At 44.7% G+C, this 27,334-nt stretch overlaps 1 protein-coding gene across 5 annotated transcripts in view; it reads left to right on the top strand.

Annotated features, from left to right (window-relative positions):
• LOC137433040 (mitogen-activated protein kinase 8) overlaps positions 1-27,334 on the top strand; it is an 83,026-nt gene that overhangs the window by 3,876 nt on the left and 51,816 nt on the right. For all 5 annotated transcript variants that reach the window (XM_068125451.2, XM_068125450.2, XM_078783895.1 and 2 more), the window contains exon 3: positions 25,320-25,480. In XM_068125451.2, coding sequence (XP_067981552.2) covers positions 25,320-25,480 — 161 coding nt within the window. The remainder of the gene's footprint in view (positions 1-25,319; positions 25,481-27,334) is intronic.

Below are 27,334 nucleotides of genomic sequence, written 5' to 3'. Positions count from 1 at the left end.
AAATGGCCTCTAAATGTGGTTATTTTTATTATTTAACCTATGAACCAGCAATGGGATTTTGACCAAATTTGGTACAATTATGTAGAATGATGCAACGGTGAACGGATTAGTTTTTGGGGTCAAAGGTCAAAGTCTGTAATATGTCTAACTTGAGAATGGCCGAATAGATCTAATTCAAACTTGGTACAGGTACAGTCATGTGAAAAAGTAAGTACACCCCATGTAAAGTTTTGACTTTTTCAACATATTTCAACATACAGCTATTTGATCTTCATTTCAACAATATTGATAGATAAAGGTGATATAATATAACAAATATCATGAAACTTTTACATTTTGTAGTCCATGGTATAATTTAAATAAACATAAATGCAAATTTAGCATGTGGAAAAAGTAAGTACACCCCGACATTTATCACTACTTCAAATACCTAAAATTAGAATCAGGTGCACCAGCTCAGGTGCAAATGATTAGAGCATCGTTAGAGAGGATCTTGGAGGAACCTGTCTTATTAAACCTCAGACATTTAGTTTGGTTTGCTCTTTGTTGTTGAAGTGTGCAGCGTCACCACCATGCCTCGATCAAAAGAGCTCTCTGAGGCCTTCAGAAAGAAGGTTATAGATGCCCACGAGTCTGGGAAGGGATTTTAAAAGATCTCCAAACAATTTGAAATCAATCATTTGACTGTCCGGAAGATCATCTACAAGTGGAGAAGATGCCAAACAACTGCCAACTTGTTCAGGCCAGGCCGCCCCAGCAAGTTCAGCCCGAGAGCAGACCGCAAGATGCTGAAAGAAGTCTCGAAGAACCCCAGAATGTCATCACGGGACCTACAGGTAGCTCTTGCCACTGTTGATGTCAAAGTGCATGAGTCTACCATTCGAAAGAGGCTGCACAAATTTGATCTACATGGGAGGTGTGCCAGGAGGAAACCTTTGCTGTCCAGAAAGAGCATCAGGGCAAGACTAAAGTTTGCCAATGAACACCTATGCAAAGACCAGCACTTCTGGAACGATGTGCTCTGGACAGATGAGTCAAAGGTAGAGCTATTTGGCCACAGTACCAGAAGACATGTTTGGCGAAAACCAAAGACAGCATTTGACCACAAGAACCTGATACCAACTGTAAAGCATGGTGGTGGAAATATTATGGTTTGGGGCAGCTTTGCTGCATCAGGGCCTGGGCAGCTCACCATCATAGAATCCACTATGAATTCTTCATTGCACCAGAGGGTGCTTGAGGATAATGTGAGGCCATCTGTCGGAAAGCTGAAGCTCAACCAAAGGTGGACCTTGCAACATGACAATGACCCTAAACATACCAGCAAATCCACCAAGGAATGGCTGAAAAGAAAGAAATGGAGGGTTCTGGAATGGCCAAGTCAAAGCCCGGATCTAAATCCCATTGAGATGTTGTGGGGGATTTGAAACGAGCTGTGCATGCAAGAAACCCCTCAAACATCGCACAGCTGAAAGAATTCTGCATGGAGGAGTGGGCAAAAATTTCTCCCAGTCGATGTCAGAGACCGGTAGACAGTTATAAGAAACGCCTACTTGAGGTTGTTTCTGCCAAAGGGGGCAATACCACCTATTAGAGCCAAGGGTGTACTTACTTTTTCCACATGCGAAATTTGCATTTATGTTTATTTAAATTATACAATGGACTACAAAATGTAAATGTTTCATGATATTTGTTATATTATATCACCTTTATCTATCAATATTGTTGAAATGAAGATCAAATAGCTGTATGTTGAAATATGTTGAAAAAGTCAGAACTTTACATGGGGTGTGCTTACTTTTTCACGTTACTGTAAGTATAATGATATAAAGATTAACTGATTGAATTTGGGGTCAAAGGTCAATGTCTGTAATATGTCTAACGAAGTGATCTATTTCAAACTTGGTACAGATATGTATAATGATATAAAGATTAACTGATTGGATTTGGGGTCAAAGGTCAAAGTCTGTAATAGGTCTATAACTTGAGAACGGCTGAAGTGGTGTAATTCAAACTTGGTACAGATATGTATAATGAAGTAAGGATTAACTGATTCGATTTTGGGATCTTGAGGTCAAAGGCCAAAGGTCAGAGGCCATGTCAGGTAAAAATGTGATAACTTGTGAACAGCTGAAGGGATTTAAATTCAAACTTGGTACAGGTATGTATAATGATGTAACATGAACTGATTAAATTTTGGGTTCAAGAGGTCAAAGTTTAGAGGTCATGTCAGGTAGAAATGTGATGACTTGAGAACAGCTGAATGGATTTAAAGCAAACTTGGACCAAGTATTATAATGATGTAATAATGTGTGCGGAGGCATATCGATCGACGTCGTGATGTCGAAGAGTGTCATTCCAGTTGAATGTTTGTGATGTGATCTGAGAATGACATAAATGTGTTTTTTTTTAAATGGTGCCGGGTATTTTTGTTTGATGTATGTGTGTGGGAGAGGGATGTTGTTCAGTGTGATGTGTGGTGCAGCACTAGGTTCCTTGGTGCAATTTGTTAGAAGAGTAACTGTTGATTTTGAGGGGGCTACTTTTAGTCTGTTGATGGTGGAGCCAGGTTTGTAGGGTGCTGAGGAAGGGTTGAAGTTGTGCTGTGGGGGTGTTGATGGTGCTGTGTGTAGAGGTGATGGTTATACCGTCCGCATATGAGGCTATTTGTATGTTCTTGGGTGGTTGTGGAATGCCCTGCATGAACAGATTAAAGAGTGTCGGGGAGAGGACTGAGTCTTGAGGGACTCCATTACTCTGACCGTGACCACGCTGCCCTGACGAATCCGGGTAGCAGGGAAGACTGGGGAGGATTTGGCCCCTGTCTGTCTTGTATTGGGGGTTTAACCACCGTGAAGAGGTGATGGTGTGTTGTATTTGGTGATGTGTTGTGTGTTGTATGCGGTAATGTGTTGTATATGGTGATGTGTTGTGAAGTATGTATGGTGGTGTGTGGTGTATGTTTGCATGTGATGTTGTTTGGGTTGTGTTGTACTTTTTTGAATACATAGTTGAGGCTCATTGAAGGGAGAGTATGAGTAAAGTCAACGGATCGGTAAGGAACAGCAGAGTTGAAGGCCCGGACAGAGGGAGGCGGACAGACATGGGCAGGAATGGAATGGAATAGGGGGCAGAAGATAATGCATGGTGTGGACAACATAGATACAGAAGGGAACTATCAGGAGGAAGGAAAGATTGAATGGTTTTGGATTGGGGCCTGATCTGAGATGGTGAGGATCAGCTGTCTTGAAGACTTGGAGGGAGGAATGATATTGAAGAGAATGAGGAAGTTGGTTCCACAGGCAGGAAAAAAAGAGGAACGAATGATTGGAGCAGTGAGCCTGGATTTAGGTAGGTGGATAGGAGTTCATGTGTACCAAATTGTATGATGGAGAATGCCCAGTCGACGACTGGCTTTGGAGGCTAACTTTGAAATGTGGTTTGCCCAAGAAAGATCATGGCTTATAGTGAGACCCAGGAGTTTGAACGTCTGATATATCATTTTTTAAGATCAGTAATAAGACTGGGCCCAGAACACTGCCTTGGGGCACACCAGCCTTGACAGGCAGAGGAGATTAAAGGATTCTGTTGAGAGTCACACGTTGGCTGTGATAGCAGAGGAATATAAAGTCAGTTGGCCTTGGATGCCATGGGCAGAGAGCATGACGAGATGCCCGTTTGTATCAAAAGCACAAGATATGTCCAGAGAGACACTGATCTCATGTCTGACATTGAGGGCCTCCATCCATTGTTGGCAGTGCCTGTGCATGTCCAAGGTAGAGTGAGGTGATCTGAGGTAGAAAAGATCATGGTGTGTGTTGTACGTGGTTTTGTGCTGTATGTTTGCATGTTGTTGTGTGTTTTGTATGTGCAGTTTGGGTTAGGTTGTGCGGTTTTGATTAGGTTGTACGATTTGGGTGAGGTTGCATGGTTTGAGTTAGGTTGTGCAGTTTGGGTTAGGCTGTGCGGTTTGGGTGAGGTTGTGCGATTTGGGTGAGGTTGCGCCGTTTGGGTGAGGTTGCGGCGTTTGGGTGAGGTTGCGTGGTTTGGGTGAGGTTGCGTGGTTTGGGTGAGGTTGCGTGGTTTGGGTGAGGTTGCGTGGTTTGGGTGAGGTTGCGTGGTTTGGGTGAGGTTGCTCTGTTTGGGTGAGGTTGCTCTGTTTGGGTGAGGTTGCTCTGTTTGGGTGAGGTTGCTCTGGGCGAGGTTGCGTGGTTTGGGTGAGGTTGCGCGGTTTGGGTGAGGTTGCGCGGTTTGGGTGAGGTTGCGCGGTTTGGGCAAGGTTGCGCGGTTTGGGCGAGGTTGCGCGGTTTGGGCGAGGTTGCGCCGTTTGGGCGAGGTTTGGGTGAGGTTGTGCAGTTTGTATGGGTTGTGTGGTATTGTGTGATGACACCATGCCTTCCCCCATTTATAATGATTCTCTGTTTTCCGTAAGGTCAGGTTCACTATGTTTTTTCGTTCAAAAATTTTGGAGATTAGCAAAACTATACATTTTTGTAATATTCAGAGCATGAGGAATCCAAAAATTAATGTTGGCATTTGTGTAGAAACCTTTGCGAAAATGACACTCAGGACAGTGATGAAGATCTGTAAAAGCATATTCCTGAACGGTATAGATCGAGTAGATCCTGTGTATAGGACTTATAGTTCAATCTGAGACTAACAAAGCTGCTTTCTTGCTTTATAAACCCATACCTATAACTTCAAAGGACTTGCAATATCATGTATTATGTAATACAGTTATATCACAAATATAATGAAAATGGTTTTCAATTACCTTTGTTTGTTGTTTTTCTATAATCCTGAGCACTATTTTGAGGCCTTTATTGGATTCCTTGACCCAGAAAACATAGGATTAGCATATTTAATTAAGTTTCTAGGTTGACTGGAATGCCGAGATAGCGCAAAATATGTGTTTTATGGCGGCCATTTTGAAAATCCAAAATGGCGGCCATGCAGGTGTCTGCAAATGCCAACATTGATTTTTGGATTCTCCATGCTCTGATGATTCCAAAAATGTACAGGTTTGCTAATCTCCCAAAATTTTGAACGAAATTATATTTGTTAACATCGTGAACCTGGCTAGTATGCAGCGGGTGTTGAAATCCACATCGCTCCTGTTGGTGAATTTAGTTGGTTGAAACTCCATTGGCGCAGGGATCAGTTAATTATTATCTCTTGAGCTTGAAGTGTGTGCAAGTTTCTTTCCTCTACTCATCTGTTATTTGGGGTTAAACGTTCATCCCGTGTGAAGCTCGTTAACTGTCTTGTTAAATTTGAAGTCGTGGGAAGTGTTGTGTTGTTGTAGTTTTGAGTTCTCAAATTGAAACAAACATTTCACTTCCAATTCCATTTGTCATTTCAACTTCACATTAATTACCTCCGACACCAAAGGTGGACGGAGGTTATTCCTTAACCCCTGTTTAGCTGTCTGTCTGTTAACAGGATGTCTCAAAGTTATGGACGGATTTGGAAGAAACTTTGTAGACAGGTTGTGTGTGTGACGACAAATTCGATTGGGTGAAGGTCCAGATCGGGATTCAGATATGAGACTTTTTAAAGTGATGCTTCACCATTGAGAAAGATTGAGAGATGGGGCAAAATCTATTCATAGCATGATATCTCAAAAACATTGTGGATGGATGCCAGGAAATTTGATTGATGAGTTGGGTAGGTCGCATGAACAAGCTGGTTAGATTTTGCTTCAGATCCGGCCCATCAGTTGGGTACAGAACGTAAACTGTTCAGCCTGGCGGAGCTATGCGCTCTACCAAGTGCCGTTCTCGTTCAATGGTGTATTTAGTGCCAGCAATTGAGATTGAGATTCACATCACTGCTTGTCCGAAGCAGCTATGGTTGATTTGAGTGAAACATTTGCTGTGCTCACACTTCGGGTATGGACGGTATCCTTTGGGCATCAAACTGCAGTAGGCCATGTTTGTTTAGTTACTACTTTTTTTGTAATTACACCGAGGGAATTGAGTCTGTGTAGAATCGCACACAAAATCGGACAATATAGCGAATACTTTATTTGTAATTGGACCTAATCTTGACTTTTTAGTGTAAATTACTACATGCCGTTTTTTTTCTGTGTCAGATTCATATTTCCGTTTAAAGTCACTGATTCCGTGAATTCCATCCATTTTCCACGATCACGGAAAAGCACTGGCTCTCACTCTGAAACACAAAATGTGGCTTTAATTTCCCATCTGAAATATTATTAGTTCTGGAAAACTTTTCTGAACCTCTGCTGGAATCCTTAATCCCCCTTAGGATTACCTTCATGCCCTCATTTAGGGAATTTCCCCAGATAGCTTTCATGGTTTCGTTTAAAAATGTTTCAACTTTCCCCTGAAGTGTTGTGTTCTGTTGTGTATGATAACACTTTTCTTCTTCTTTTTTAAAAGGTTGTTTTCAATTTGCTCACCAAATCTCTTCATAAATAAAAATTAAATCTCTTGCAGTTCTTTCTTCCTACATTCCCAAAACTCACCTGCATTCCACCACTCCTCCAACGTTTTCAAACGGATCTCTGACTTGGAAATCACAAGAAACTCATTTTGCAATAAATGTTCGTTTTCCATGAATCGTCCAACACTTTCTAAATTACAAACTCACCCCTCCCCTCCTAAACTCCCCCCTCACCCATCCCTTTCAAATCTCCCCCCTTGCCCCTCCCCTCCTAAATTCCCCCTCACGCCTCCATTTCAAAACTCCCCCCTCCTCCCTCCCCTTCAAATCTCCCCACCCTAATTTTTTCTCAAATTCTCCACTCTCACCCCTCCTCCTCAAATCATCCTCCCTGCATCCACTCCCTTCCAACTCTTACCTCCATCTCCTCCAACCTTCTTCCTCGCTCTGCCCCCCTCAAACAACACCTCACTGTTCCTCATCCAATCACCATCAAACCTTTTGTCGTCCTCATCCTTCCCTTTCTCCTAGCTCTTCTGAAATCTCTGACACACTATCAACAGCTCTCCCTACCTCCTCCTCCTCCTCCTCTTCCTCATCTTACCCTACCCCTCCCCTCCCCTGTCCTGTATCCGATGCTCCCCCTTCCTCTTCTTTAATGATATGGACCTCAAACAAACGGGGCCTTTGCTCAAACCTGACTGATCTCTCCATACAGGTTGCTTCTGACAAACCAGACTTGATCTGCTTAACAGAAACTTTCCTCCTTCAAGATATCTCTGAGTCCTTAATATCTCTCCCTGGTTACTCCCTCCTCAGGTATGACAGAACTGAGCCTCGTCCTCGAGGTGGGGTTGCTATCTTTATCAAAAACTCTCTTCCTCACTCTCCCTGCACTGCCTTCTCTCCACCTCACCCACAGGAGTACCTCTGGCTACGGCTTCCCCTTTGCTCCCACCTTTTGTTCATATGTGTGTTGTACCGTCCACCAAACAGTGATGACTCCATCTACATCTGATAACATGACCAACGCTCTCTTCCTCGTATGTGGTGATTTCAACTGTCATCATGCCAGCTGGCTGGGTGTGGGTACCTCTCTCACCAGCCATGGCACCTCAGCAAAGGACTTCTGCGACTCACTAAAACTCACACAATCTGTCAATTTCCCGACCAGGATGTCAGTCAATGGAGCATCTTCTCTTCTAGACTTGGTTATGACAAACTTCCCTGCAAATGTCTGCTGCTCTTATTCTGCTCCAATCGGCTCATCTGATCATGTGCTTGTTAAAGTGGACATCTCTCTGGCCATTCTCAGAGAGCCTCCTCAGCGTCGACGAGTCTGGCATTTCACTCAGGCCGACTGGCACGGTCTTCAAGCAGCCATAAATCATCTGGACTGGTCTCCCATCTCGACTGCCTCTGACATCAACTCATTCCTGGGAATTCTTCCAAAGTAAACTGTTCTCTCTCATGCACAGATTTATCCCATCACGTCTTCAGTTGTCATACCCTTCCTCCTCCCATCCATGGTACACGGAATCTTGTGGTGAGGCAGTTGCTCTGAAACAACTTGCCTTCACCCCCTGGAAGGCAAACCCAACGGAAGGTAATCATTTCCTTTCACAAAGCCCGGAACAAGTGTGTGTTTACCCTTGGGAGAGCCAGGAAACAACATCTCTCTACTCTCAAGAGTGAACTCTCAAACCTGTCTCCCTCTTCCAAATCCTGGTGGGGTCTTGTCAAATCTGTTTCTGGTGTTTGTCCCCCCACTCCATCCCCTCCCTTAACTCAAACGGCTACACAGCTGACTCTGCACGTGAAAAAGCTGAATGCCTCAACTCTGTGTTTGCCTCAAAATCTTGTGTCCCAAACCCGTCCCTCTCTGTACCCACCTTACCCAGTCAAATGCAGCTGCTCCTGGACTCTGTCTCCTTCTCTCCTGACAAGGTGGAGAAGTTTCTGTCACTCCGCGACTCTGAATTGTCAATTCTGCAACTGGACCAGACGGCATCAGCCCACGGGCCCTAAAATCCTGCTCTGTCGCTCTTTGACATCCTCTCTCTGTTCTCTCCACCCTCTCTTTTGCTCAAGGTTATCTGTCATTAGCTTGAAAATCAGCCAACATTACCGCTTTACACAAAAAATGTGCAAAAACAGATCCTTGCAACTACAGACCAATCAGCCTGCTCCCAATTATCAGCAAAGTCATGGAATCCAGCATTGTTTCAGATATCAAACCCTTCCTCTTCTCCAATGGCTTGATCTCTGATCATCAATTTAGATTCAGACCAGTTCACTCTACTCTGGACATGCTGCTTCTGCTGCCTCCACAATCGATGGAGGTCCTCAATGTCAAATAGGAAATTACAGCTGTCTCCCTTGACATATCATGTGCCTTTGATACGGTCTGGCACCCCGCTCTGCTCACCAAACTCTCCTCCTATGGTATCCATGGAAATCTCCACGCATGGTTTGCGTACTTCCTCTCTGGTCGTAGTCAACGTATGGCCCTAAATGGATTTCTCTCATCTCCTCTGCCTGTTCAGGCTGGAGTTTCCCAAGGCAGTGTCCTGGGCCCTGTGCTTTTTCTGGTCTTCATCAATGATCTCTCCGACTCTCTGGAAAATCCTCTCTATCTCTTTGCAGATGACTCCATTCTCTGCCGCTCCATTCCTCATCTCTCAGATCGGCAGTCTGCATCCTCCTCACTCTCTACAGACCTGGGCAAAATCGCAGACTGGTCAAACAAGTGGAACATATCTTTCAATCCTCACAAATCTCACACTCACTATGTCTCTCCGAAAAGACTGTTTGGACAACCCTTCCATCTACTTTCTCAATTATCCTCTCCAAGAAGTTCTGTCACTCAAGCTCTTGGGTCTCACAATCTGCCATAATCTTCCTGGGAAAACCACATTTCCAAGCTGGCCTCCAAAGCCAGTCGCCGACTGGGCATCCTCCGTCGTGTGCAGTCCTTCCTTGGCACACCTGAGCTCCTCACCACATTCAAGGCTTCCATCTGCAGCCCAATGGAATACTGCTCTCTCCTCTGGGCTGGTGCTCATGCCTCACACCTAGTGCAGCTTCACGCTGTTGAAACCAAAGTTTTCAGAATCATTGGAATCTCCCGCGATGAATCTAACTCTGAGGGCCTTTCACTCACTCACACACTCACTCACCGCAGGCAGATTGGTGGTCATTCTGTCTTCTACCGACTCCTCTCTGGCTTAGCCCCGCCTCCCCTCAAGCCCTGTCTGTGCTCTGTCCCCCACATACTCCTGCAGGTCGCACAAGATCTACCAGCAACCCTCTTCTGGTGAAACTGCCAAAATCAAGACTCTCTGCTCACCTTCACTCTTTCATTCCTCTTTTCTCCGGCCTCTGGAACAAACACCCTCACTCTCTTCGATCCCACTCCTCCCTCCAGGACCCAGGTCTTTAAAACAGCTGTTCACCACCATTTCTTATCTTCCCCCATCCAAAACCTTGATGTTTTCTACCCCCGTTAATTCACCCCAGATCCACTTTTCGGAAATACCGACTTCTTTCCTGGAAGTCCTAGCAGTGTCCATGTGTTTTTTTAACTCTCCCACCCCCGCCTCCCTTCCCACACCTCCTCCCCCCAAGCCCTCTCACTCCCACAGATCTCTCGATGTCCCTGCTCTCAAATGTTGTACTCGTTTGCTTCCCCCTCTCTCCCCGTCTTGTCTCCCGCTCTCTTTATTATGTCTTATGTGTCCTTTTGTTTTTTTTTGTCATTAATGTCAGCTCTTACACAAGCCTCGATCTTGCATACAAAAAAAACAAAAAAAAACACAGGATCTTGAACAATTATGAGTACAACTGGACAATATAGCCAACTTGATGTCCCCCCTGAAAAACAACAGGCTCTCATCATGCTGTACCCAAACCGAGTTCCCAAACGCAAACCCGGTGAGTTGCCCTTCTGAGCCGAGTCCTGTGTTAGGCTGTCATCTCGAAAATAACTTGGATATCTAAGTACTGTTGAAGTGGAGATTTTCATGGAAAATCGTTTTTCATGTGGGACAAATCGTTGTGGACCCAGATGGAATTAAAGGAAGATGGAAAAGATATATGGAAATGCTGTTGAATACAGAGAATGAATGGGATGGCAACATAGAGAGTAACCCAGTTTTAGGACCGGCAGAGAAGATAACTGAGAAGGAAGTTGAGGAAGCTATAAAAGCAATGAAGAATAGAAAAGCGGGAGGGCCGACGGGAGTTGTGGGAGATATGTTGAAGGCAGCAGGAAATTGTGGTGTGAAGAGAATGACGGAGATCTGTAATCTGGTGGTGAAAGAAGGCCGCATTCCAGTGGATTGGGAACTGAGTACCCTCGTCCCTCTATACAAGGGGAAAGGTGACCCTCTGGACGTCTGGAGTGTGGCTCGTACCGAGCGATAAAGTTATTGGAGCATGGAATGAAGGTATTGGAAAGGGTGTTGGAGAGGAGGATAAGGAAGAAGGTGAAGATCGACGAAATGCCGTTTGTATTTATGCCAGGAAGAGGAACGACAGACACGCTCTTTATTGTGAGGCAGTTGCAGGAGAAGTACATGGAGAAGAGGAAGAAGTTGTTTCTTGGGTTTGTTGATCTGGAGAAGGCATTCGATAGGGTTCCACGCTAAGTATTGACATGGGCATTGAGGAAGTTGGGAGTGGAGGAATGGTTGATCAGAGTAGTGATGGCAATGTACAAAAGAGCGCGCACAGCTGTAAGGACGAAGGACGGGAACAGTGGTGAGTTTGAGGTGAAGGTGGGAGTGCATCAGGGGTCGGTACTAAGTCCACTACTATTTGTAGCTGTGATGGAGGTGCTGGCTCAGAACGTAAAGGAGGGTTTACCGTGGGAGTTGTTGTATGCAGATGATCTGGTGTTGATTGCGGAAAGTATGGATGGACTGAAGGAAAAGATGAACAAGTGGAAGGAATGTATGGAGACAAAAGGTCTGAAGGTGAATATAGGAAAGACGAAGGTGATGGCAAGTGGTAAAGCATGTGGTGAGGTGGAAAGAACTGGGACGTGGCCATGTGCTGTGTGCAGGAAGGGTGTCGGAGTGAACTCCATTCAATGTACAATGTGCGCTGAGTGGGTTCATCAAAAATGTAGTGGTCTGAGAGGGTCATTAACCAGTGTGGCAGCTACATTCAAATATAAGGTGTGCACAGAGGGAGCTGCAGATGGAGGAAATGTTGAGTTGGATCTTGGAGACTGCGTGAAACTGGAAAGTGTGAAAACATTTTGCTACCTCGGAGACATGCTGAATGGAGAAGGTGGATCAGACTCGGCAATGGTTGCAAGAGTGAGATGTGCATGGAAGAAGTTTCGGGAACTGAGTGGCGTGCTGATGAGGAGGGGAGTGTCGTTGAAGCTGAAGGGAAAGGTGTATGCTGCATGTGTGAGAAGTGTTATGATTTATGGGAGCGAGACATGGGTAATGAATGTAGAGCAGCAACGAAGGCTGGAAAGGGTGGAAATGCGAATGGTTCGGTGGATGTGTGGAGTATCGTTGAGAGAGAGGAAGACAAATGATGAATTGCGAAAGAAGATGGGAATAGAGCCTGTGATTGATGCTGTGAAGAGGAACAGGTTGAGATGGTTTGGTCATGTGTTGCGGAAGGATGAAAGTGACTGGTTGAGAAGAGTGATGGAAATGAATGTAGAAGGAAGTCGAGGACGGGGAAGACCGAGAAAGACTTGGCTAAAGATGGTGGAAGAAGAAATGCGGGCAAGGAAAGATGCAGAAAATAGGGCAAAATGGAGAAGATTGTCATGGGGACCGCAAGGCTAACCCCCGCTCTAGCAGGGAAAATGGCCTTAAAATGCATGTTGTTGTTGTTGTGTTGTCTTGCTACAACAGAGAAATGCGAATTTCACATTGCGCAAGTATATTTCCCCTTTTTTAGAGAAATTGCAGTAGCAGAGTACAAAAAATGTGCATGCAGTTAAGTTGCCAGTCACGCCGTAATGAGTAGCAAGCAATGTGCTTGACCAGCACTTGTAGCGTAGGTCTACGCCGTTCACAACTCCAGTCCTCTACTTCAGCGTCCACAATTGAACTTAAAATAAACTGTTACTTGAAGCAGATTTCAAAAGTAGACGAACTTCAATGCTTCCTGAAACCTGCAAGCTCGGTTAAGGTGGGGCTTGATGCATCATGTCTTCATCACAAGGAAACAAAGAGGGGCGGGGGAGAGACCGAGAGGGGCGGGGGAGAGACCTAGAGGGGCGGGGGAGAGGCAGAGAGTGGCGGGAGAGAGGGGCGGGGGAGAGGCAGAGAGGGGCGGGGGAGAGGCAGAGAGGGGCGGGGGAGAGGCAGAGAGGGGCGGGGGAGAGGCAGAGAGGGGCGGGGGAGAGGCAGAGAGGGGCGGGGGAGAGGCAGAGAGGGGCGGGGGAGGGGCAGAGGGGGGCGGGGGGGAGGGGCAGAGGGGTGGGGGAGGAGAGACAGAGGAGCGGCGGTGTTGCAGAGGCAGAGAGGGGCGGGGGGGAGGAAGAGAGGGGCGGCGGGGAGGCAGAGAGGGGCGGGGGGGAGGCAGAGAGGGGTGGCGGAGTGGCAGAGAGGGGCAGCGGAGTGGCAGAGAGGAGTGGGGAGGGGGCAGATAGGGACAGAGATGAGCGGGAGAGGGGCGGCGGAGATGCAGAGAGGGGCGGCGGAGATGCAGAGAGGGGCGGCGGAGATGCAGAGAGGGGTGGCGGCAAGGCAGAGAGGGGTGGCGGTGGAGAGACGGAGAGGGGCGGGGGAGGGACATATAAAAAAACCTGCTTTTAATTCCTACCCACCCATTTTCCGTCACCTTCAACTTGCCACGTATGCATTGTTAAGCTGACGTGTGCGAACTCCATGGGGCTGGCACTGTAGGTCTCTCTCAAAATACCGCCCACCACTTTACTAAATATGGAGTGGGGTTCTTCATTGTCTTCCTTTTAATTTTATGGCGTTTCCAAAGTCGTGAGGCTCTATATACGCCATACGCCGAGACATAACAGCGGTGAACGAAGGAGCCTTAAGGGTTTAAGCAATCTATCACTGAGTTTCTCTGTAATGCTTTCCGGGTTTGAATAAAAGGTTTCTCGTTGAGTTTGAAGAATATCTGGGCAGTGTATGTTGCCAAGAATGCAGTGTAATAAAAATTTTTATCTTTTTTTTAAATGTTGATGTTTTGGTAATCTCATGAGTAGCTGGGTTTCTCTGTCATGCTTTGAAGAAGAGTAAGCGCTAATGCTTTGTTAATGCTGTTTTCTATATTCTTTGTTTACAATCACAATAATGAAATTATGACAAGTGTGAATAAAATTGAAGCAGTTTGCAACTTGAAAAAACACCCCATCCTATGGAGGTGTGAATTAAGATGACAGCTCAGAAGGAGGAGAACAGCCTTGCTTACATAAATACACTTGGTTATAAGAATCGCTCGTGTTAAATTTTTCAGATTTCACTCCAAATTTCAATACCAAAGTGTATAGGATCCGATCCTCAAATCCAAATCCAGATTTTAATTATATGCTTTAATTAGTCCGTGAGAGTAGATAGTTTTCCAGTCAAGGCGCGTTTCAATTGGCCGAAACAAAATGGCAGCTTAAGAACCCAGTGATGTCGCAGAGGGCTGACCAAGATGGCGGATCGCCTTTTTGGTGAGGCTTATTTTGGTTTTTTTTATGAGCACCCTGTTAATCATCCTCAAGAAGGGTGTTTTTAACATACCCAAACACCCAGGTTTCATTCATGCACACCCATGGAGGTCGAGAAGTATGCTCGTAGAGTTTGGGGCCACTTGGTTTCATGGTTTTGGAGTTATGGAGGAGACGCATTCATATGCATACGCACACACACACTGCCATTGCATTTTTATAGATTATGCAATCATTTGATCAAAGGTCACAGTCTGTAATAGGTTTTCGTTCCCACAATAACTTAAGAACGGCTGAAGGGAACCATGTTAAACTTGGTACAAGTATTTATAATGATGTAAAGATAAATGGATTAGATTGTAGATCAAAAGGTGAAAGTTCAAGTGAAAGGTAAAAGTATGAAGTTATGAACCAGTGATGGGATTTTGACCAAGCCTGTAGAAGTATATATTATAATACAAAGATGAACTGATTTGATTTCAGGACAGCATCAAAGGTCAGAGGTCATGTCAGGTAAATGTGATACATGAGAACAGCTGAAGGGATTGAAATCAACTTTGCCCACATTATTAAATCATTATACATACATGTACAGAGGCATATCGGTCGACCGCGACGTGGAAGAGTGTCGTTCTAGTTTTCACTCTGTGTTTTCCAATGAAGCCTTGAATATGTTTAATCACTCCCCCTGCCAAGAAATAAAATTTATGGGGAGAGGTCCCCATGTTATAGCGTTTTTCCCCAAGCAACCACATTCCCGGAACTCGTCTCCAAGGTGAGAGAAAAAACCCCGCAGCTGGGTTGTTTGATGACAAAAGTTCAAATGGGAATAAAGTTGAAAAAAAAAGTTTATGTCCTGGACACACACACACACACACACACACACACACACACACACACACACACACACACACACACACACACACACACACACACACACACACACACACACACACACACACACACACACACACACACATCATGAGTTTGGTCGGGATTTACAGAGGTGGATACTTTGAGATCTGGTAGGTTGCCGTTCCATCGCTTGAAACCACCAACGTGTGGAGATAGCAGCCAACAACAGCAGCTTTCATGCACACACACTTACACATGTGTGTGCACACACTCATGCAGGTGGATACTTCGATTCCTGGGAAGGCTCCGTTCCACCTTCTGAAACCTGCATATGGAGATAACAACCAACAACGCACGCACGCACACACACACACGCTTACACATACACACACGCACAATTGTAAAACTCTGTCCTGTGCAGTGTTGGAGAATTAATTAATTTAGCCTTGAATGAAACTCATTGACTCATTGACTCAATAATTAAGGTCCAAACTTGTTTCAGAAGACAATCGGCTGATTTTAATATAACGTGGGAGTTCTCAATTCACTTTTACAAAAGGCATTACGAAACACTCGCTTCAATTCAAAGTAACACATACACGGACAAAAATAAATTCATCACGCAGGCTCAACACGCTACATTCAATACAGGCAACTGGACTGAGAACCTCTCTGACTTTCTGTTAGACGGCTATTTATGGTCGAAGATGAAAGCGTGAGAGGTCAGGAGAGGGTCAGCGAGGAGAGATAACATTTCAGCATAGTCATTTGTGATTTCGCCATTTGTTGGATCCATCTATGACAGGCAGCTCCTCCAGGTCGTTATCTCTGTTCTTTTCGGCCAGGGGCGTCAGATAATGATAAACATAGATTTCGCTGTCTTGCAAAATAAACAGAGCTTACTGCCCATTTAAGATAACAACATGCTTAGCACGAGGAGAACATCTGGTTTGTCTCAATCTCCAGCCTGGAGAAAACAAGGTTACAAGAGTTCAAATAAGAGGGTTACACATTATTGTTACAAGATTCAGTTCTATAGTTTAGATCAGATTTTCATAGAATACAGTTAACACTGATTAATATATGTATTTATGAAGCTTACGTGTTTGCAATTAAAATTCAAGTGTTTGCAACGACAAGGTCGAGGCTCCGGGAAATCCACTCGATTTACACAAATTACGTACGCAATTAATTTTTCTTCCACAGCAGGGACAGGCTAAATATATTCCAGGTATCCTTGTATCCATAGGCAAAAGGTGCTATACCAATCCAATTACTATCACCCGTCCTGTGCAGGGACGGGCTAAAAATATTAAAGGTGTCCTTGTATCCATCGGCAAAAGGTGCTATATAAATCCAATTATTATTATTATTATTATTTGTTATTGAGGCCAGTGGAGACCATGACAGGGAGAAATGGGAAATCAGTGGGGCAATACCAAACATACACCACATCACAAAGAGAGAAAATGCAGGACAAGGGAGAAGAGTGTCAGTGGGTGTAGTCAAACTCATTTGGTAGAAATTGGAGAGACAAGGAGTGATTGAAAGCTAGTAGACTTGATTGTCTTGTAGGAGTAGCTCAAGACAACTGACTTGGGAAGGAAGTTTTATGGGAGAGCCAAGAGGGTTATGAAAGAATGGAGGTGAGCTTGAAGTTTTGACTTATGGACGGTAACGATGAAATGTTTTCAGGCAGAATGTGTAGGACCTGGAGGGTTTGAGGCTCAGCGGAGAGGTGAGAAACAAGGAGGAGCAAGACCAGAAAAAACTTTTGCAAGGCCAGCAACCTGCCTCGTGGGTGAGCAAGGTCGCAGACCCCCAAGAGACAGCCTTGGAACATGTCTTTCAATCCTGACAAATCTCACACTCTTACTATGTCTCTCCGAAAAGATCGACTGGACAACCCTCCCATCTACTTTCTCAACAATCCTCTCCAAGAAGTTCTGTCGCTCAAGATTTTGGGTCTCACTATCTGCCATGATCTTTCTTGGGAAAACCACATTTCCAAGCTGGCCTCCAAAGCCAGTCGCCGACTGGGCATCCTCCGTCGTGCGAAGTCCTTCCTCGGCACACCTGAGCTCCTCACCACATACAAGGCTTTCATCCGCAGCTCAATGGAATACTGTTCTCCCCTATGGGCCGGTGCTCCTGCCTCACACCTAGCTCGGCTTCACGCTGTTGAAACCAAAGCTTTCAGAATTATTGGAATCTCCCGCGATGAAGCTATCTCTGAGGGCCTTTCACTCACTCACCGCAGGCAGGTAGGTGGTCTTTCTGTCTTCTACCGACTCCTCTCCGGCCTTGCACCCCCAGCTCTCTCTGTGCTCTGTCCCCCAAATATTCCTACAGGTCGCACAAGATCTGCCAGCAACCCTCTGATGGTTAAACTGCCGAAATCTCGGCTCTCTGCTCACCTTCACTCTTTCATTCCTCTTTTCTCCCGCCTCTGGAACAAACTCCCTCACTCCCTTCAATCCCACTCCTCCCTCCAGGTCTTTAAAACAGCTGTTCACCACCATCTCTTATCTTCCCCCATCCAAAACCTTGATCTTTTCTACCCCCGCTAATTCACCCCAGATCCACCTTGTTTGAAATTCCAACTTCTTTCCTGGAAGTCCTGGCAGTGTCCATATGTTTTATACCTCTCCCACCGCCCCCTTCCCACGCCCCCCCCCCCCCAAGCCCTCGCCCTCTCTCAGATCTCTCGATGTCTCCATGTCTCTCGGTCCCTGCTCTCAAATGTTGTGTTTGTGTCCTTCCCCCTCTCTCCCCATCTTGTCTACCGCTCCCTATGTTATATGTTTTATTTGTCGGTTTGTCTTTCTGTGTGATTAATGTTCGCTCTTTCACGAGCCTCGACCTTGTATACAAAAAAAAAAAAAAAAAAAAAAAAAAAAAAAAAAAAAAAAAAAAAAAAAAAAAAAAAAAAAAAAAAAAAAAAAAAAAAAAAAAGCCTTCTTTCGACGGATTCCAATGATATGGGCAGACATAAATGCCAGGATCTCAAGCTTTGCAGGAGGGAAGCAGCAGCACCAGTCCACAGTGGGGAGCCATGTTCCATGACACTCTGGATGAAGACTTTGTACACTGTTGTCAGCTGGAACTTTGAAATGTTTAACTTCTCTCTCTTGTTTTCTTTACGGGTGTTGATGGATCTGGTCGGTCGGCCCAGATTATTGAGTTGAGCAAAGGTGCAAAGGGACAAGAGGTGTTAAAATGTGAAGATGAATAAGGAAAGAAAGAAAGCAAACAAAGGAATGAGATTAGATAGAAGGCAGAAGGACAACAAGAAATTAGAAATAAATTAGAGCAATGCGACTGTGTCGCCAATATGCTTCCGCAAAGTCCCACAACGGGTAGATGCCCTCGCTCACTGTCCTAAAAATAAACAAGTTTGATTTAAATCCCTTCGACTGTTTTCAAGTATCACATTTTCACCAGCCATGACAGGTTTCACATCGATTGGTGAAGCAGTTTCAGAGAAGAGATTTTTTAAAACATTGGCTTTAAAGCTAATATGGCTACCACACCACATGACATATGACCTTAAACTAATGTACACTCTGCATTTGTATGGGTAGGGGATCACGTTTGTGAAGTTTTGTGTTGATTGGATAAGATTTGTTTTTCTATCCAAGATGGCTGCCAAACCACATGACCTAGGATGTCATCATTTTCAAACTATATGCAACAATGGTGTGAGATCAGATTTACAAAATCGAAATTTTGCATCGATAGGGTAAGCGGTTTGAGAGATATAATTATTTAATATTTTCCTTCAATCCAATATGGCTGCCACACCATGTGACCAATGATGTTTTTGTGATCATCTTTTAATCGCCATACCTAGTCAATGACGCATGTAAAGTTTTGAGTCAATCGATTTGGTGGTTTGGGAGAATGTTTTTTTAAGGTTTTAGGTTAAATCCAATATGGCTGCCAAACCATGTGACCTATGACGTCATAAATTTAATATTTCAATACAAATGGGTCATAGATCATGTGCATGCAATTTCAGATTTTTAGGATAAGGAATTCGATTAAAACATTTTTGGCTGGTATACCACTTCACCTATGATGTCATCATTATCTTGCCTTTGTTCCCCATTGGGAGTACTTGACAATGTGCCAAGTTTCAAATGTTTCCATTCAGCGGTTTCCGAGAAATAATTTTTTAATTATTTGTGTTTATTCCAAGATGGCTGCCATACCACGTGACCTATGACGTCACAATTATGATAAAAACATTGTGCATCGGTGTCACTCCTACCCTGAAAGTTTCATCTCAATTGGACATGTGGTTGCTGAGAAAAACGAGGTTTAGCCCGTGCGGACAGACGGACGGACAACCCGAAAACGTAATGCCTCCGGCCACCTTTGGGGTGGAGGCATAAAAATGGCAGGGTTATTGCAGTAATGTCTTGCAGATGCATTGTGGGATTGTGTCAATTTTAGTGCTATTTTTAATATTTTCGTGTTCTTGCACAACATGATTATCATTTTGTGTTAACCTAAATCAGGTGCCCTTTTAAACTTATTTCAAGTTACCTGCAACTACTGCAACTTCTAAATATGCTACTTTACTGCATTCATCTTTTATGTACAAAATAAATGTTCATGGAAGAGTTGTGGGGATGTTTGGCCCCAATCTTTCAAGAACTGGAAGGCCACTCCTGATGTTCAACTGGAAGTGATTTGTTCAGGGTACCGGCGATACCTCACTTACTCTTCGTGAAATATACTGTGCAATGTTTAAGCTCCATCGGCTAATGCTAACAAATAGGGCACACAGCTTAATGTCCATCCAAGGGATGGCACCATTTGGGATGCAGCACCCATACTGCAAGCACCAATCCGATCCGATTATTGTGTTTATGGTTGGTTCAGGAGATTACTTTAGATTCAGGAGATTACGATTACGATTACGATTCAGGAGATTACGATTACGATTCAGGAGATTACGATTACGATTCAGGAGATTACGATTCAGGATTTCAGGAGATTAGATTCAGGAGATTACGGTGTGTACCCTGGTTAAAATAGGTACACCGTATCCCTGCGTGTCGTAAGAGGCGACTAAGAGGGTTGGCGTCAGGAAGGGCATCCGGCCATAAAAACATTGCCTCAAAAAGAGAACCATGACAATTACAACTACATATGGGCAGGGCACAGCCCGAAGTGGAGATCGGTTTCTGAGGTTTGGGACATGGAATGGAGGGACAATGACAGGGAGATCAGGAGAAGTGGTGGAAGTATTGGTCAGAAGAAGAGTGGACATATGTTGTGTGCAAGAGATGAGATGGAAGGGAAGTGGTGTGAGAATGGTGAAGGGTAGGCAGGGACAGAAATACAAGTTTGTGTGGCAAGGGTGCCTGGAGGGTGTGAATGGTGTTGGTGTCCTGTTTTCTGAGGAGTTTGGAGACAGTGTGGTGAGTGTGACGAGAGTGAGTGATAGGTTGATGATGGTGAAAATGATGATTGGAAAGCTCTTGGTGAACGTCATCTCGGGATATGCTCCGCGGGTTGGTCGGAGCGATGAAGAGAAGGACAAGTTCTGGTGTGCGATAGAGAAGCTGATGGAAAACGTGAAAGATGAGGAAGTTGTTGTGGTAGGAGGAGACCTAAATGGGCATGTGGGAAGAAGTATGGATGGTTTTGAGGGAGTTCATGGGGGTTACAGATATGGTGTGAGAAATGGAGAAGGTGAAAGGATTTTGGAGTTTGCTGATGGAGCTGATTTGTTGATTTGTAATACTCAGTTCCAGAAAGGGGATAATAAGCTTGTTACATACACGTCAGGTGGGTCGACGACAACTGTTGACTACCTGATGGTGCGTAGGCGAGATAGGGGGCACCTCCGGGACACAAAGGTGATCCCGGGTGAGGAGGCTGTTTCACAGCACCACTTGGTTGTCTGCGACATAAGGGTGAAAGGTGCGAGGAGAGCTCGGCGGGTGAAGTACCAACCGAGAATGAAGGTGTGGCGGTTGAAAGAGGTGACAGTAAGGGAGGCATTAAAAGAGGCTGAGTAGGGTAGAGGATGATGTGGTTGAGCTTGAACGTGGTTGGATGTCAATGAAAGATAGTCTGTTGGGAGCCGTTGGTGAGGTATGTGGATGGACAAAAGGACCACCGAGGCACTCGGAAACATGGTGGTGGGATGATGAAGTTGGAAAGAGGATTGGCGAGAAGAGGAAGAAGTTCAAGGAGTGGCAGAAGGCAAAGGGTACGGGAGCAGAAAAAGCAGAGCATGAAAGTTATAAGACAGCCAAGAAGGCTGCAAAGAAAGAGGTAGCAAAGGCGCAGGAGACATGTTGGAAAATGTTCGGAGAATGCTTGGATTCGGAAGAGGGTCAGAGAGCGGTATTCAGGATTGCAAAGCAGATAGCGAAAGAAAGGTGTGATGTGATGGGGGTGAGTTGCTTGAAGGATGAAGTGGGACAAATCGTTGTGGACCCAGATGGAATTAAAGGAAGATGGAAAAGATATATGGAAATGCTGTTGAATACAGAGAATGAATGGGATGGCAACATAGAGAGTAACCCAGTTTTAGGACCGGCAGAGAAGATAACTGAGAAGGAAATTGAGGAAGCGATAAAAGCAATGAAGAGTAGAAAAGCGGGAGGGCCAACGCGAGTTGTGGGAGATATGTTGAAGGCAGCAGGAAGTTGGGCTGTGAAGAGAATGGCAGAGATCTGTAATCTGGTGGTGAAAGAAGGTCGCATTCCAGTGGATTGGGAACTGAGTACCCTCGTCCCTCTATACAAGGGGAAAGGTGACCCTCTGGAGTGTGGCTCGTACCGAGCAATAAAGTTATTGGAGCATGGAATGAAGGTATTGGAAAGGGTGTTGGAGAGGAGGATAAGGAAGAAGGTGAAGATCGACGAAATGCAGTTTGGATTTATGCCAGGAAGAGGAACGACAGACGCTCTCTTTATTGTGAGGCAGTTGCAGGAGAAGTACATGGAGATGGAGAAGAGGAAGAAGTTGTTTCTTGGGTTTGTTGTTCTGGAGAAAGCATTCGATAGGGTTCCACGCGAAGTATTGACCTGGGCATTGAGGAAGTTAGAAGGGGAGGAATGGTTGATCAGAGTTGTGATGGCAATGTACTAAAGAGCGCGCACAGCTGAAAGGACGAAGGACGGGAACAGTGGTGAGTTTGAGGTGAAGGTGGGAGTGCATCAGGGGTCGGTACTAAGTCCACTACTATTTGTAGCTGTGATGGAGGTGCTGGCTCAGACCGTAAAGGATGGTTTACCGTGGGAGTTGTTGTATGCAGATGATCTGGTGTTGATTGTGGAAAGTATGGATGGACTGAAGGAAAAGATGAACAAGTGGAAGGAATGTATGGAGACAGAAGGTCTGAAGGTGAATATAGGAAAGACGAAGGTGATGGCAAGTGGGAAAGCATGTGGTGAGGTGGAAAGAACTGGGAAGTGGCCATGTGCTGTGTGCAGGAAGGGTGTCGGAGTGAACTCCATTCAATGTACAATGTGCGCTGAGTGGGTTCATCAAAAATGTAGTGGTCTGAGAGGGTCATTAACCAGTGTGGCAGCTACATTCAAATGTAAGGTGTGCACAGAGGGAGCTGCAGATGGAGGAAATGTTGAGTTGGATCTTGGAGACGGCGTGAAGCTGGAAGGTGTGAAAACATTTTGCTACCTCGGAGACATGCTGAATGGAGAAGGTGGATCAGACTCGGCAACGGTTGCTGGAGTGAGATGTGCATGGAAGAAGCTTCGGGAACTGAGTGGCATGCTGATGAGGAGGGGAGTGTCGTTGAAGCTGAAGGGAAAGGTGTATGCTGCATGTGTGAGAAGTGTTATGATTTATGGGAGCGAGACATGGGTCATGAATGTAGAGCAGCAACGAAGGCTGGAAAGGGTGGAAATGCGAATGGTTCGGTGGATGTGCGGAGTGTCGTTGAGAGAGAGGAAGACAAATGATGAATTGCGAAAGATGATGGGAATAGAGCCTGTGATTGATGCTGTGAAGAGGAACAGGTTGAGATGGTTTGGTCATGTGTTGAGTAAGGATGAAAGTGACTGGTTGAGAAGAGTGATGGAAATGAATATAGAAGGAAGTAGAGGACGGGGAAGACCGAGAAAGACTTCGCTAAAGATGGTGGAAGAAGAAATGCGGGCAAGGGGGTTAACAACGAGAGATGCAGAAAATAGGGCAAAATGGAGAATATTGTCATGGGGACTGTAAATCTAACCCCCGCTCTAGCAGGGAAAATGGCCTTAAAATGCATGTTGTTGTTGGTTGGTTCAGGAGATGAAAATTCAATTTCTCAATTCTTTTATCTGAAATGTTTCTCAAACTTTTCACTATTTACACAAAGCTATTCCATCTCAACACCCAGGCTTTGCTATGGTGAGCATTTTGAGAAACCTTTTTGGATGGTGATATGATTATGAACAAACTGGACAAAATCACAGACTGGTCAAACAAGTGGAACATGTCTTTCAATCCTGACAAATCTCACACTCTTACTATGTCTCTCCGAAAAGATCGACTGGACAACCCTCCCATCTACTTTCTCAACAATCCTCTCCAAGAAGTTCTGTCGCTCAATATTTTGGGTCTCACTATCTGCCATGATCTTTCTTGGGAAAACCACATTTCCAAGCTGGCCTCCAAAGCCAGTCGCCGACTGGGCATCCTCCGTCGTGCGAAGTCCTTCCTCGGCACACCTGAGCTCCTCACCACATACAAGGCTTTCATCCGCAGCTCAATGGAATACTGTTCTCCCCTATGGGCCGGTGCTCCTGCCTCACACCTAGCTCGGCTTCACGCTGTTGAAACCAAAGCTTTCAGAATTATTGGAATCTCCCGCGATGAAGCTATCTCTGAGGGCCTTTCACTCACTCACCGCAGGCAGGTAGGTGGTCTTTCTGTCTTCTACCGACTCCTCTCCGGCCTTGCACCCCCAGCTCTCTCTGTGCTCTGTCCCCCAAATATTCCTACAGGTCGCACAAGATCTGCCAGCAACCCTCTGATGGTTAAACTGCCGAAATCTCGGCTCTCTGCTCACCTTCACTCTTTCATTCCTCTTTTCTCCCGCCTCTGGAACAAACTCCCTCACTCCCTTCAATCCCACTCCTCCCTCCAGGTCTTTAAAACAGCTGTTCACCACCATCTCTTATCTTCCCCCATCCAAAACCTTGATCTTTTCTACCCCCGCTAATTCACCCCAGATCCACCTTGTTTGAAATTCCAACTTCTTTCCTGGAAGTCCTGGCAGTGTCCATATGTTTTATACCTCTCCCACCGCCCCCTTCCCATGCCCCCCCCCCCCCAAAGCCCTCGCCCTCTCTCAGATCTCTCGATGTCTCCATGTCTCTCGGTCCCTGCTCTCAAATGTTGTGTTTGTGTCCTTCCCCCTCTCTCCCCATCTTGTCTACCGCTCCCGATGTTATATGTTTTATGTGTCGGTTTGTCTTTCTGTGTGATTAATGTTCGCTCTTTCACGAGCCTCGATCTTGTATACAAAAAAAAAAAAAAAAAAAAAAAAAAAAAAAAACAAACAGCTATTCTCATGTTTGCTTGTTGGTTGCGAATGTAGTCAGACTTATCTCGTTATGTAGCATCTGCAATGAACTGTTGTATTATTTTATTTTCTCCCAGAAATCTTGAATGTTGTTAAGGCGGGTACAATGAGGTGCTTTAAAAGGGAAATCTTAATACCGTGACCTAGTGATGCACGCGATTGTGTGCAGCGTCTGCGCTCTGCATGAAGTTTCTGTAACATCGTCAAGTCTCAGACTTTTGTATGAAGTGGGCATGTTGCTGCTGGTGTTACTAACAACACCTAACACCCATTCCGTGTGGGCAATGTCTTCATTGCGAATAATTGTCATTTGGACTTTCGCCGTGCACTTGTGCTTAATGTGTTTTCTCATCTTTCTCCTTTATAAGTTAATCTCGAGCTTGTTTTCATGCTCTAGAGTCTAGACAGTGTGTTAGTTCTGCTGAACTGGATGTTTTTATTTTTATTTTTAAGGGTTACAATCCCAGATGGGTCACCACTCTGATGCAGGGTACTCAATGAGTGTGCAGCAATTTCTAATTTGTTCACATTGCTAGCAATAACTCACCTATTTGCAAAGGACACCGTGGGATCTTTAACTTGCATCAACCAATACTACCACATGGTACACCCGGCTTAACATCCATCCGACATAGTGTAGGCTTTATGATGCAACGCCCTGTCATCCGTAAAGCACAAGGGTGACAGTTTGTAGTTGGGCCGGGATTCAAACCTATGTGAGATAGCTCAGATCTGAGTGCACACACATCTAGACAATCTTGCCAGCATTGTTGCTATATCATAGTAGAGTTAGAAAATTTAGGGTGGCCATATGCTTATTGTTTGCCTCTCCGTCTTCCTTTATTTGAGAGATTGCCGCGCAAATCAGTTGACACCACAAGACGGGGTGGACGCAACATGAGCAAAAGCAGCCAGCTTTACAGCGTAGAGGTCGGAGATTCTACCTTCAACGTCCTCCGTCGCTATCAAAACCTTAAGCCGATCGGATCCGGTGCACAGGGTATCGTCTGGTGAGTATTTTTTCATTCATTTAGCTTTCATATTTTCACAGAACTGGTTGGAGTGCATGGATGTAATTTGAACAACATACACATAAAATGTTCTTGCATGGGCACTGGGCAGCAGTTATCTTGACGGTAACAATCTGGCAGCTACGGCTATCTAGTCATGTTGAGAAAACTGAGACATGTTGTCTGACTTGCAGCACTGCTATGTTTTTTTTTTTAGCATGACTGAGCACTTTTATTTCACGCTCTTGTCCTTTTTTAAAACTTTGTGTTCATAATTATTCGTCGCTACGTGTCCTATTTCACGACATGGTATTTTTCACTTGGATCTTTGAGGAATCATGCTGACTATTTATGTTGTGGCATGTTTGACCATTCACAGTTGAGCAGTCACACGTCTTGTTAAAATATATTTTACTCGCTGTACTCCCACATAACATATGCGGCCTAGTGTTTTTGAATATGCTTAATCTATGGGTGCTTAATCTTAATTTTTTTTTTTTTTTTTTATGGGTGCATATGTATGTACAGTTGTGGCCAGAAATATTGGCACCCTTGCACTTTTTTCAAATAATGCACCATTTCTTCCAGAAAATTGTTAAAATTTAAAAAAATGTATTGCAAAATGTAAAAAAAAAAATCACTGTAAAAAGTGATACAAATGTAAAAAAAAATGTAAAAAGAAGTAAAGAAAAATGTAAAAAAAATACAAAAAATATAGGTATCCACACATGTATTTCTTTGGTTTGCAGTGAAACAAAACAAAAAACGCTGAAAATATCACTAAATCTTCGTTTATTCCACACAGACATCCTAAAATGTCCCAGACAATATTATTGGCACCTTCTAGAAGTTGTTAGATTTTAAGCAGGTGATTCTCCTTTACTTTGGAATTGAACTCACCTGTGGTGAGGTGCAGGTGCCTGAAATATAAAAATCACTCTTTCAACCAGTTTTAATGGAGAAAAGGAGTCATTTTGCTGTTTTGTGTCACCGTGTGTACCACATTGAGCATGGAGAAAAGAAAGAAAACCAGAGAATTGTCTTAAGAGGACAGGCACAAGGTTGTAGCAAAGCATGGAAAATCTCAAGGCTACAAGTCCATCTCCAGAGACCTTGATGTTCCTGTGTCCACCATACGCAATGTTATCAGGAAGTTTAAGGCCCATGGCACTGTAGCCAACCTCTCTGGATGTGGCCGCAAGAGAAAACTTGATTGAAGATTGCAGTGAAGGATTGTTCGAATGGTGGAGAAAGCACCTCAATCAACTGCCAAACAGATTCAAGCTGACCTTCAGACACAAGGTACGACAGTTTCAATTCTCACCAACCGTTGTCAATGCGATGAAAGAGGATTCTATGGTAGGAGACCCAAGAGGACCCCAATGCTGAGAAAGCCCGAATGGAGTTTTTCCGAAACACACCTGGACAAGCCAAAATCCTTCTGGGAGAATGTCCTGTGGACAGATGAGACCAAATTAGAGCTTTTTGGTAAAGCACATCATCTCTATGTTTACAGAAAACAAAATGAAGCCTTCAAAGAAAAGAACACCTTCCCTTCAGTTAAACAATGAGGAGGTTCAGTGATGTTTTGGGATTGCTGTGCTGCCTCTGGCACTGGGTACCTTGAATGTGTACATGGCAACATGAAATAACGAGATTACCAAGACATTTTGGAGTGCAATGTTAAACCCAGTGTCAGAAAGCTGGGTCTCCGTTGAAGGTCATGGGTCTTGCAGCAGGAAAATGACACCAAATACACCTCAAAAAACACCCAGGAATGGTTCAGGAGAAAACGCTGGACTGTTCTGAAGTGGCCAGCAATGAGTCCAGATCTAAATCCCATTGAACACCTGT

The sequence above is a fragment of the Myxine glutinosa genome, chromosome 8 (assembly GCF_964187855.1).
Source record: "Myxine glutinosa chromosome 8, kmMyxGlut1.1, whole genome shotgun sequence".
NCBI lineage: Eukaryota > Metazoa > Chordata > Myxini > Myxiniformes > Myxinidae > Myxine > Myxine glutinosa.
This window is presented reverse-complemented; position numbering and strand designations above follow the sequence as displayed.